We start from the raw sequence: 13,559 nt of genomic DNA, 5'->3' as shown, positions 1-13,559 counted from the left end.
AATTCTGCAAGGAGAATGAGCTTAAGCTCATCATTAATCAACACCAAAAAAACAGGAGTAAAAGCTAAGCCACGAAGACATAATCAATATGTTAGATGCTACCTGACTGATGCACTGAAAAACAGCAACAGTAAAGACACAAAGAAATGTAACCTTAATCTTTATATTTCAATGAGCATTTTAAGCACACTTTTTCTTCCACTTTATATTCACCACCCTAATGCCCAGAGAACAGAATCTCTAATTACTGTTGCACACTGAAAGCTGGCCAGTGATTTTATATCTTTATCTTCATTAGATAAGATGTCTGTGAATAAGACTTGGTCTGAAACAGAGCAGGTAAACTGTAAACTTGAGGACATGTTTTCAATTAAGATCTCACTTTAAACTGGCAACTCATTTTAATGCTGCTGAAACCTGCCTTCCTACTGCGGAGGAGTGAACTCTAGAGGGATGTTTACAGAAGCCCTGACTGACTGACTAGCAATTTCCTATTTTGACATAGGGCCTACCATTAGCCTCACCGTGCAGCAGTGCATATATATATATATATATATATATATATATAAAAAATGCACAAGACTTTATTGATATATTCATATACTTACAATTAATGACAGAGATACACTTAAGCAGTACTACCACTTTAACCTCTTTACCAGGGTTATAGCTGAGCATATTGTATACTAAACCACTGCAGATTTGTATCAGACAAAACTATTAAACAAATATCCAATAAACATGCCAAATTATTCATATAAACTAAAACTTCAGAAGACAAAACTGATTTTTTAAAATATCTTCCAAATTATATATTTGCTTTCAAATCTTTTTCCAGTTCTTTGGAAAAACTAAGAAGTTAGTTAATGAGTTAGCGAGTGAAGACTTAGTCCATTAAATTCCACAACACAAGGACCCCAAATAATTCCTTTCTGTTTTTAAATCTAGACCCAGTCCAAGATTTTGTTATATTTGGCAGATTTACCAGATTCAAAAGGGCTTCATAGAAGAAAAAAATTAAATAAATAAATAAATAAATAGATAGAAATTCCCCATTAAGACAGACAGAAAGACACTATGAATCAGAAAATACCAACATGGTGCCTATTCAGATAAACAGAAATCCAAAGTAGATTCTAAAAGGGAAACAAGAAAATGCTGGACTTTGAAACTGCTTGCGTTCATCTTGTGTATAAGAAATTATCACGAAGAAATTACTTATAACAAGTCCACGGAGTGTAAAAATTGCAGATTTTTGGCAAAAAAAAATAACTTGTTTAGAGATAGCTCAAGAAAGATAATTTAAGCCTATACTCAGCTCTACTCTTCAAATTCCCTATCCCAAGTTATCACTCCCTCTGTGACATAAAGGTACTAAACCTGCAGGTATGTCTCAAACTCTGAGCAGTTTCCCATGACAGTACCAACCAAGTACTTACACTCATCTTTGCCTATAAAGGCAAAAACCCTCCACTAGGAAGAATCTGTTTCAGCTAATGGGGCCAAGGGAGGCTTGCTTTGGAGTGAAATACCACTTTCAGCTGCTTGAATCAAAATTACAATGAACTAATATAACAGGGAGAAAACTTAGCAATCCAGTCAACTTTACGCTAAGGCAAATTTCACAAAGGCCGAGTCCTCAACATGATGTAGTTCACAGAAGTTAATGGGATAACATGATTTCCAGCAGCTGGAGGGGTGGCCTGTAGCATTTGTAATTGTGTTGTGACATGCTGGTTATGTTAAAAAAATTCGATTTTAACTTCTATTTGTAGCCATGTCTCTGACTTCCTCTTCTCAAGTGACAGTCACAGCTGAGTTTGTGGAAAGATAAAAGCTGCTGTAGACAAGCCAACGTTTCTGTCACTATGCTGGAGTACTTTCTACCATTATCTCCCACAATCACCACTGCTGACTGTGTCCTTCCACTGTCATTAACAGGTGTTGACAGTAAACCAAAGAATATCCAGGACATCTTACAAGCTTTTACTAGTAACACTGGTACAAGCTGAAAGCCTTCAAGAAGCAGCCATTTTCCTGATGGTCCTGCCTGACCCTAACATTTCAGTAATAAAAAGGCACTTAAAGGCGTGTCTGCAAGTTCTGTCCTCACCACTGGCTAGAAAAATACACACTGTGAGTCAAAACTAAGAGTAGCAGCATATTATTGCCTTCCATTTATCTTTCAAGGCAGTTTAGGCTCTAGAGCTGTTGTACAGAGTAAATCCACTGGCCTTATCCAGTAGTTCCCAGTCCATGACTGCAGGCCAGTATGTTTCCTGTGAGACACTCTAGCAGCAAATGTGACCAAAGAAAATTCCAAATTCAAAGCTAATGTTTGCAATACACTACTGGGTCAGTACAAAGAAAAGACCCAAACTTTCAAGTCATACAGCTCCTGTTCCAATGTGGCAAACCAGAGTAACTACCTCTTTCTCAAAACCATCAGCTGAACCTACACAGCCCATATAGCTGAAAAGTAAAAGGCAAAGGTACAGTGAACTCAGAAAATACTTCAAAAGTGGGACATGATAGACAATTCCAAGGATTTCACACGCAGGATGGAAAATACGTGATTTTGTGTTTGTTTTATTACTCCACCAAACCAATCTATATGTAACAGCAATAATCAACCTTTGTCTTCCAGCAGTAGAACAGTTTAAAAAAGAAATAACTTGTCACACTAGAGAACATGTTTTGCAGGGCCTCTGCCTTTGTGTAATGGAGCAGTATGATCCTACCTTAATGACATCTTCATCTGACGATCTGCATTCCACAGACTCCAGAAGATCAGTCACAGTCCCATCATCTTCCACGGAGATCACTTTGACAGGGACAGCCACTGTTTTCCCAGTTAGGATAGCTGTATTCAGGATCTCTGCTTCCTAAGAGACCAAAAAAAGCCCCCTTTAGTTATTATATATTGCTATTAATTCATTAGCACCACCTAGATTCAGCTGTACTTCAATTTCTAATGGCTATTCCAAGAACTGTTCCAAGTGCACGTAGCAGAAAAGACCAATTTCCTGGAACCAAACTCCCAGTTCGGATTCAGGGCTGTTAGGATATTTGTCATGCCTTAATTACTGTTTCATGAATGCTCATGAAATGTCAGAGCAACTGAACACCCAAGAATGTCCCTGCACCACATACACAAGATGTACCTTGCAATAGTGAAATCTCCATCCCGAGGATCTCACTAATGAATGATCTTGCCGATTACATAAAAATAATGCCTTAAGTCTTGCTATTTTACCCACAAAACTGTTTCCTGAAAGGTTTTTTTACAAATACTGAAATTCTATGATGCTATTGGACAAATACTGACAACATTTAGACCACAGAAATACCGTATAATTGTTAGGGCACAAGTTGGGATCGAGGGCAGTCAGAAATCCGCTTTGCCCCAGATCTCTTGGGTGATCATTTACAAGTCCCTGCAGTGGGTGGTGTCTTCTGCAATATACACACTTTCTAACTCCCAGCCTGTGGACAGCCTGCACGGCAATAATAGCTGCTACAATAGCCCCATGATAGCACCTTAAACCATCTGACATGCAGGGTGTGCTCTTGCACAGTCTCTGACTGGGCCTTTGGTTGGGTGCTCAGGCTGGCCATGTGTATGGAAGCAACTCTAGTCTTAAGAGGCAGGCTTTAGGCTGCATCACCATTCTGGTCCTGAGTAGGTGACTGCATTCACCACAGGACTGTGAGGAATTGGACTGTCGCCAGGTCTTCTAGGACTTATCCTGGCTCTTGCTGGGTAATGGTGGGCAAGCACTTGCTCACAGCTGCTCCTTTGCCTTTTAATAAGGTTCATGCAAAACCACCCTCTCCCAGAAGGACGGGTGCTGAGAAGGGCCCGGACTCTTTGAACTGAATGAGCTCTGCAGTGACCTGTGTCTCTAGTACATCACTGTTGTGGTGATTATCGCAAAATGCATTCCTTCTGCTTGATTTACCACTTCTGATTTAGAAGAGCATGAGATTAAACAGTGCTCTTAGTTACCTGGGTGTCACATCAGTCTCACACAGCAGATATCACTGGCATGAGATACACAGAGAGCAAAAACTGAGGCCTGAATGATTCTACTCCTAATTGCAAGATACTGCTCATTCCTGCAAGGGTCTCTGAGCTTTTCAGAACTGTGCCTGTGAATCGCAAACTATCCTGTAGAATAAGAGGCTCTTGATTTCAGCTGGCTCTTGTGAAACAAAGGCTTCCAAAGCCCCCCAAGTGCTAACTTCTCATTATCTAAATCGCTCATGCTATGAGCCTCTGAGACTGACCTGATTTTTACTTGTGGAAGACAACAAAGTCAGAGATTGAAACCAAGTTACCAGAAGATGATGACTCCCCCCTACTACCTCTTGGGCTATTGAGGAGAAGCTGAGATTTCTCTCATCTAAAGGATGCAGATAAAAAAGACCGTTTCCTATTACTTAAAGAAACAGAGACACTTTACTCAGACTCAAAGCAATATTTAAGAAAGAAAAAAAAACCTCCTGGTCTTTTGCTAGCTGCTTTGCTAATGTTGCTGCATCCTCACCACGATCTTTAGGGGAGGGTGAAATGAGATTTCACAAAAAGAGAACCAAAGAAGAAAATCCCTCAGCACAAAACCCCTTCAGATATTTTGAAATTATAATTCATACAAAGGTGAGAATATCTGCCTGTACTGTAAGGCTGTTCTGTCTTGAGTGCACATTTGTTCTCAGTAGAGAAGATATTATTCAGGCAACTGAGAACTCTGAAAGATTTGCAATTAAGTTTCCAGGTTCTTTTATTGTTTTCACATCTGGCCTTCCCAGCAAAGTTACTGCATGCTGGTTATTTAGATACATTTGCAGCTCTCCTGTAGGCTTCACATAGCTGCAAAATGGGGGTAGCTTGACAGAGTAAGTGCTATTAAGCATCCACTATAATTTCAGAATCCAGGCATTAGGTCCTGATTTTGCAAACACTTGGGCATGAATCTCATTTTATTGGGACTATGTCAGGCCATACCACACACCTAGCTACTTGCACCTTGTACCAAGCTGAAAAGACCTGCTGCCCCAAACAGGAACCGCCTCCTTCCTTCAGTTGATACATTCCGGTATGACCCTTGCAATTACTTTACAAAGCAAAGCAAAGTTTAATAACCAAGCCTTTGAAACAGTGGTGATTAATGAGGTCTGCTTACCAACGGCAAATGTAATTTCCCCTGGTAAGAGCTAGTAACTGAGAATGATTCTCACAAGCTTCATGAATTTCTTTCGAGATTCTGAATTTTCCCAGTGCTACCTATAGCTATTCTGAATACAGGCTGCACCCTAACATACCTGTTACCTGCCCCTTTATGGAAACGCATGCAAACCCAGGCTACCCAGTACACCAGTCGTTTCACTGTCACTAATCTGTTTTCCAGCTCAGATACCTTTTTAAAAGTGTGTGCATAGCACATCTAATCCACAGGGAATTTCTGCATGTCCAGAGTCTCAGCTGGCTTCAGAGCTCAGTAATATGGTCTCAGGTCCTGCCCCAGAGCTTTCTGTCTAGCTTTCTGGCTACAGTCTGACATACCTGAACTTAACCCAATTGTGCGACTAATCGCAGTAACTTTAATGAGGATACTTAAATACAAGGAGACGAATGTATTGATACCTGATGCTAAGCTAAGGAAGCAAATTCCTGTGTTGTCCCTATCCAAAATCAAAGAACCTGGATTCAAAGTTCTATAGTTTTTGTCTTTTTCCATGTTCTAGACCTATGTTCAGGAACAAAGTGTTTCCAGAGCTGTGCACTGTCCGTACCAGCACAATGCACAGCATGTAACAGTATTGCTGATTCTCAGACAGTCATAAAAACCTCCAAAACAATTTTTGCCCTCTCTATATCCAAAAGCAATGAGGGAGGTTGGGGGCAACAAGTAATGGCTGGAGTTCATACAAATGTCTGTGCCGATCTTCCGACTTTCTGTCAGCAAATACTTGTTCAGGCCCAGGAAAACAAATCCACCCAATACCTCTCTAAAGCAAAATAAAGGCAAAGCAAGCTGGCAATGGCCCGAAGTTATGCTAATCTATACTAGAATAACTGAACTGTACATTCTGTTTGCAGAGTTTTCCATACCTGTACATGTATGGACTTGGAGGTCTGACTTCTTTAGGCAGCTGGTTTGCACCTCACCCTTGAACATAGGGGCATATTAGCTATTTACACCAATTTACACAGCAGGGGCAGGGTAAAATGCTTCTTCAGTAATTTGTTTAATGGCTAGAAAGGGTTTAGTGTTCCCCTGGTGAAAGCATATAGAAATTACTTCAGTTTGAGGAAACACAGTATTTATTAAGCTATACAGAGATTTATCATTCCTAGTCTCAGCATGAAAAAGCTATAAATCTAAATAGTTACTGATTTAAAAGTGTTGCTTTTTGCTGCTAATGTGATTAAGGAATCTTCTGAAGAAATACTATCTCCTTTATCTGTAACTAACATAGATTATAGGAGATATGAAGTCAGAGCATTGGAAGATGGTAATAGTTACGGCTTTTGCAAAGCTATAGCCAAATATTTTAATGGCTAAAAGTTGATTCCCTGAGAAGCTATTAAAAAACATGTTGAATGTTTGTAACTATTACGTAGCATATCTCTATAATTTCACACACCCCCCAAATAATAAAATGAAATAATAATCAGAGAAAAACATTTTTCTCTAATAGAAATAGAAGATGAGGTAATCTTTATTCTGAAATTGCTATCATGTTAAAAAAAATAGCAATACCTTTAAAGAAGATTCTGGAATAAGCATTCTTTGCCTACTGAAGAGATTCATATTGAATAACTGAGCATATTTAGCCCTCCAGTAGAAATATATTCCACAGTAAGCAGCTATTTAAGTAGAAATGCAGAAGTGAATACCTATTAATTTTTTCAATTTTAATTGGTAGCTTCCCTGCAATTTAATTTCCCTTCAGACATCTTTTGCATCATAATTCCTGGGGCGAAAGCAAGGAATTTAACATCATCTTTATAAATCTTAAGGAATTTCTTTTTCTTCCCCTAGTTCTTTCTGTATACACAATATTTCCTAATGTTTGCATTAATAATGACTTTTAGAAGAGATAAATAAATGAAAAAACTCATGCCTAGCTTTTTGTCCCCGCATCAGATTTATGTGACAAAGTTTAGCACCAACTGTCAGCATTCTTTTCCAAAAGCCCTTTAGCATGATTCAGCACATCATTTTAATGCTGAATCCCTGTTAGCCCTCACAAACTCCACAACGCTACAAGCAGCAGAGAGCAAGGTGCCGGCTTGTTTTCACAAGACTTGCAGACATGATTCCTCAAAAGAACCTGGACTGATCAGCAGCTCAGTGTGGCCGTGTGCTCCCCCCGCACCTTCTGCTTAAACAATAGCCACCAGTGGTGGTCTTGATGGCTGCAGCTGGCTGAAGCTGAACTCTGGGGAGACAGACAGCAACACAATAGCTAAGGGTCATAATTCTTGCTCAGCAGCTGAGGGCTAGTTGAGCATGCCCCAACTGAAACAGGGCTGGTACGCAAATCCGACTACAAGTCAATCACCTCACTCCATAAACAGTGGAGAGACCAGGGCCTGTTGAGCTCTCCTCCATGGCAGTGGGCTGCATACCAGGATCTCCCCTTAAATAGAGACGCCTCTCAAGGTCACTCCTCATGGCCGAGAGAATCCTTATCGCATCAGATACGCGGTAAGCAAATTGGGAATAAAAGCACTGAAACTCTGAAATCTTAGCTAAGTGACAGAAAGGACTGACTGCGCAAATATAATCCTTTAGATGTAAACTGTCAACTGTGTCTGGGATTAAGTCTGGATCCAGCTGCACCTGCACTCCCCTCTGAGTAGGAGTTCGGAACACAAGGGGGTTCTTTCTGAACCTCATGACTCAACGGGAGAGTCCCCCTGACCATTTTATCTGACCCTGTCCTCTGTGCATTAAACGCTCAAGTGTACCTTGCCATGGAATCTTGTTACATCGCCGTCACATTTACCACTGAACTCTGTTAACTCACTGTCTTGTATCAATAAAATACATCATTGCTTCTGTCTTGCGAGTGAAGTGCATCACTCCATCCGCGACACTCATGCCCGTTCAGAAGTACTTGTCCTACTACAATACACATGGTGGAAAAAATACTAAGAAGTCCCCACAACGCTGTAATACATGCTCTATAAGCACAACAGATCTCCAGTTAATTTTTTTATTATAGTAGTGGAATATATTTTTGCAGGCTAAATAGCAAACTTGTAAAATCAATCATTTTCCTTTTTGTTTTCAATAGGCTTCAATTGGCTTTTGGGTTTACTATGTACAGACTGCAATAGGGAAGAGAATAAAATTATCATTGAAATCTCCTGAAGTCCAGGGCATGCCATCAAATAAGAATGGATAGCTGCCTGAAAATCCATGCCATTTGGCACTCATGTAATATCCTATATTTTCCTCCTTTTTTTTCCTTTCTATTAATCATCTTGTAGGGCATTAATCCAGCGTACCACCTTGAATCTTTTCACTATTTTAAAAAGGCCTACACTTTCCTTCTCTTCAGCTAGCAGCCATCTTATTTTCTCATTATCAGAGAATCCATGCTTCAGTCATGCATAACTAATTTCAAATCTTATTTAGCATCAAGTCTCAGAATTAAGAAGCTAAGTGACAGCTGTTTAATTAACTCCTTAAGCTGATTAGAAAGCATTACAGAAATCCCCCCAAGGAAGAGTTTAACTGTCAAGAGAGCCTAAGGCCACGTTAATGCTTCTGTTTAAATTTAGTAAGCTTCTAAACCAATAAAATCTAAATGCTTGACATCCTCATGGATGTGGTCAAATTCAGCTTTTTTCCTCATGTTACCACTGCAAGGACCGGAAACAAAACCAGCAACACAGAAGGGATTTCATAAGTCAGAAAGCAGCAGCTGAACAACAAAGCAAATAGATGCATGTCTCCCAAGGAGCTGCCGAGTTCACACCATCTAACACTTGATTATACTGGATTAGTACTCAATGCTGGAGTAAAGCTGAGCTTGCCCTTAAATGCAGAGTCTTCTCCCAGCTTCTGGTTGCAAGTACAAAGGTTTGTTCATTGGTTCTTAAATCCACCTTTAATGATAAGATTATGGAAGCTGAAGTACAAGTTTTAGAAGCAGCTGGTGGGGCTAGATACATGGTGGCTCAGAGAAACTGAAAATGCTCCAAAGCAGATTTCCTCGGTTGTAGTACGCTATTTTCAGAGCTCTGAGCTTGCAAACAGCTTGAAATAAATAAAATATATTTCTAATTTCTTTATTTGCCCTGTGGTTTCCAAGCCTTTAGGATACACTGAAAAAACCTGAAAAATTAGCTGCAATTATCATGGGTCCAAAGGATTAAAAGAACTGTGGCCAGAATTAACACAAAATAATGTGTGAGTCCTTTAATATAAAGCAAGCACAAGTTGAAATACTGCAAGTATGAGAAATGATGGTGAAACCTGAATGCAAAAATGTAAAAATACTGACATGAACTTCAAAGTTAGCTGTTTGGTTTAATGTGTGCACCTTTCATTCTGAAGAGTGAAATCTGAGGTCACTGGGAATGGGAGAGAGGAGAGGGATATAAAAGCAAATTAATCACATTTAATTTAAGCACTTGCTACTTAATCAGCTTCCTTTGTTCCTCAGTACAGGCAGAGAGCTCCACAATCAGATGTGCTGAGAGAGGGTTAAAAAGGAGCATCAACAGAAACCCAAATGCATGTTTCTCTGATTGTATCTACCTGCTGACTCCTAGTCTTCCACACAGCTGCTAGAGAGGGAAAAATGGATTATTTTTTTTTTAATATAAAAATGTGATTGCAAAACCATTGTTTAGAAAGAAATGGGTGGCAGAATCAATGTCTAAATAGATTTTTCATTCTTTCTTCTTCAATCTGTGATTGATTGAGAAGTTTAGACTGTCATGCAATGGAGGTGACTTACCTTCAGCCACACTCTCATGCCTCCACTGGGGCAGAATTAGTGCGTATGGAGTGAGCAGACTTGGCAAGGATAAGCAGTGAAACAAAACCTCATCTTCATATAAAGCACAGCAATCACAATTTTCCAGTTAAAAACAGAGATCAGCCAATGACTGGATTGTGCTTGAGGGAAAAAACAACATGGGATAATCACAGAGACTGACTGCCCCTCCTACCGTCACACACAAGGCATTCAGGAAAAATCTCTAATTATATTTAATCTGAGAGTTAACTTCTGCAAAGCCTTTGAGCTATTTTATATTCTTGGTAATGAACTTTCATCTCTGCATAGACAGAATCTATCACTTCTAAGTCTGAGGGGGAGAAAAGAAAAGCTAAATATTTAAGACAGTGCTGTGTGTATTCAATAGGGAGAGAAGAGCAATATGACAGGTAGGTGTTACAAAGGAAAACTGGGATTATTAATAAGATGACCAGCAGTGAGAGGCCTCTCATTACACAGCCTGTGATGTTCAGTAAAAAGCTCAAGAAGGAAAGAAATACATCTTTGAGGCAAAATCCAGGTGCTACTGTAGCTGCCTTGGTGAAGTGAGGCCGTCGTTCAGGCTGGTAAATTCCCTTGTTTCACATTTGTATGTTGTTACGACTAGGCAATCCTGGTTTGTGGACATCGCCAGGATGTAATTCCACGTCTTTAAGTAACAAAAATGCCAGGAAAAAAATCACCTAATCCAAAGAGAGAGAAAAATGCCTTTGCCTGTTGAAATGCTTTCCTTACCTTTGTCTGTCTCATGTATCTAGACTGGAATTGCTCAAAACTAGGATCTTCTGTTTTGGGGGTGTTTTTTTGTATTTGTGTAGTGTCCATTCCATGGCTCAAATCTGAGGTCAAGCTTCTGAACCAGATAACAATAGGTAACAGTTTTCTTGAAGGTGAAACATGTCCAACACAACGACAAATGCACGAACAAAATCAGGATGATAGATAGGACGTTGCCTCTGTTTTCGGTGCCAGCTGCTCTTTACAGCCCTGCTGCTGTGATAAAGGCACACAAGGTTTTAATGTTCTTAACAGTGACTTCACAGAGCGGAACTGTGTCATTTTAAGCCTGTACCCTCTGCTAAGGATTTCTGGGAGCAGGCAGCACACAGGTAAACTACCTAGAGAAGGTAATGAACTATTTAGCAAGGGGACAGTTTGTAACGTTACCAGTAAGCTATCCAAGCCGGTATGGGATACCCTTTACACTCAGGTAGCTAAGCAGTCAAATCCTCCCATGGGAGCTTACTTTTTTCTAGCTGTAGAGTCAATGCAAATTTTAATTTGTCTCAGGTTTAAAGTCCCTTTACTGCTTTGATGTCTAACATTTAGGAATTGTGTTAGCATACCTTTGCCGAGCCCTCCTTTGCTGTTCTGGCGGTCCGCAGTGCTAAGTAGGCTAACATGATCCCACGAAACTGTCATGCACCTTCACTGCTTATCAAAGTCAGAGAGCTATGAAGTCTGTGAATTGTCAGTGTGCGGTTCTTCAGAGAAATTGCTAATTAATTCACAGGCTCCAGACTGTAACTCCATGAAGCTGCATGTGCATACTTGACTTTGGTATCTAGACAGGCTGCTTTAGCTGATAGTCAGCAAGGTTTATTCTTAAAATCAAAGAAATAAACTTTGGGCAGATTTCTTCTTTGCTTTTCCTAAGCAGGCTGCCAGCACTTTTAGACATCATTGCAGGAGGGAAAGGCATGTCTGATTGTCAAAGGAAGACCTTTCAGAAAAGCAGAGCTGGGAGATCTGGCCTAAGGTACATGAATACACTGTGTCTGATGCCACTGAATTGCTGAGACCGGGGAGACTGGTAGCAACATGTCATGCAAAATTAGCTAAACCCAATCAAAATTTCACACATGAGGTCAGTATCTCAGCTCCTGGATTGATGTACCAGCGTGAAGCCTCCTTTGATTCTCCGGCCTGCAGTTAGGAAGCGTAATGCAGAGGTTTGGTGCCTGCAGGGGTTTCGGAGCTCTGTAAGCGGTGGACTATGGGATGTGATGTAGGGGTTTCCAGCAAAAAAATTAAAGCTCTAGGATATCACTTCAAAGAAAAGATGCCAGTGAGACTCTAGCAATGCAATTTAGCAGAGTAAATATTTGGTGTGATGTGTAGCAGAGCCAGAATGAGTGGGTCAAACTGACTGAAACAGCTTCGCTTTCATGGAGGGAAGCATTAAAAATCCCAGAACAAATCACTGGCCTTGTTCAACATGGTTTGGGGTTGTTTGTTTTTTTCTTTTCTTTCTTCCACAGCTTGCTGCTGTCACTCCCAGGCTGCATTCTGAGCTACACATGAATCCTTCCTGTCTTCCACAACTGCTAACCCCCCTGTGCGTGGTGGTCTAAAGGGGATGCTAAGGGACATGGCTGGGGAACCCTTTCCCCATCTGCCATACAGCTCCTTGGGGCCTGGCCAACAAGGAGAGGATTAAAGCAACCCCTAGCATTCAGAAATATCCAGTAGAGAAATCTAACAGGTTTTTTTCTGTCTTTCCAGAGCCAGAGCATGACAAAATGCACATAGTTCCCTGCCTGCACACTCTGTTCCTCTGTCCCTCAGGCAGCCGATGCTGCCCTGGGATGTGTGATGGGGCATGGGCAGGGCTCTGTACCACTACGCGCTCCCTCCTGCCCCAGCCCTCACCGTCTGCTCTGGCCACAGCCATCTTTCTGTACTGTCACAGTCAGCAGGTGACAAGTTGGGAGAAAGCTGAGGCTGGGAAGGGTGAGAGATGGGAGCGGGAAGGAATCTGCAGCAATGAATGGAGGAAGGGGACGGGAAAGCAGGGAGACTGACACAGCTCCTCCAGGGAAGGTGGGCTGCTGACTAAAGAAAGTACGGGAAAAGTGCTGTCCCCCCTTCACTTTGTTAATGGATACAGGACTTTGCAAATTTCTATATAATACATCACATGCAGCACATGTTGCAATGGATGCTGGGCACAGCTGATAACTGAAGCTGTTGTTTTAGCAGAGATCTCCCTGCTCACATACACTGCTCTTGCTGCTCTCATACTCCATTATGTGTTCTCTCCCTCCCACATAATCACGTGGGATGAAGCCTGTTTCTGCACTGACCAGAACTATTTATACTATAGATTAGGAATGCATAAACAAGTCAATGATCACAGTAGCTACATCAGCTTCCTTGGAAAAAATATTTCTAAGCACTAAATCAGAGGTATAAATGATTTGTTTTTATGTTACTGGGGAACAAGCTTTCTGTAAAAGGCTTCCCCAGACTCAGGCTGTGGGGGACTTGGGCCCTGCTAGAGTCCTCTGAAACATGCAAAACAGATGGAACAAAAGGAAGTTCAATGTTTTCTTTTCTGAATAGGTTTAGATTTTCCCATTGTTGTACCAACAAACAAATGCACACCTAAAAACAACTTCAGTATCATCATGTAACGTGTGACAATACATCTGCCAAGTCTGTCTGGCAGTGCTTTATGCAGAATTTTGTTTGTACTTGGAAGCCCTGCTGTAAAACATTCAATTACTTTCACATACCGAACTATCACCATA

General features: G+C 40.8%; 1 protein-coding gene across 5 annotated transcripts in view; it reads right to left on the bottom strand.

Moving 5' to 3' along the window:
• TMEM132D (transmembrane protein 132D) overlaps window positions 1-13,559 on the bottom strand; it is a 260,679-nt gene that overhangs the window by 42,010 nt on the left and 205,110 nt on the right. For all 5 annotated transcript variants that reach the window (XR_005102580.1, XR_005102581.1, XM_037377018.1 and 2 more), the window contains one exon: window positions 2,742-2,885. Coding sequence is in view for 3 of the 5 variants with exons in the window: in XM_037377018.1 (XP_037232915.1) it covers window positions 2,742-2,885 (144 nt within the window). In the remaining 2 variants the exon portion in view is untranslated. The remainder of the gene's footprint in view (window positions 1-2,741; window positions 2,886-13,559) is intronic.

This window comes from Falco rusticolus, chromosome 1 (genome assembly GCF_015220075.1).
Source record: "Falco rusticolus isolate bFalRus1 chromosome 1, bFalRus1.pri, whole genome shotgun sequence".
Taxonomy (NCBI): domain Eukaryota; kingdom Metazoa; phylum Chordata; class Aves; order Falconiformes; family Falconidae; genus Falco; species Falco rusticolus.
The sequence above is the reverse complement of the archived record's forward strand: the minus strand, read 5'-3'. Positions and strand labels throughout refer to the sequence as shown.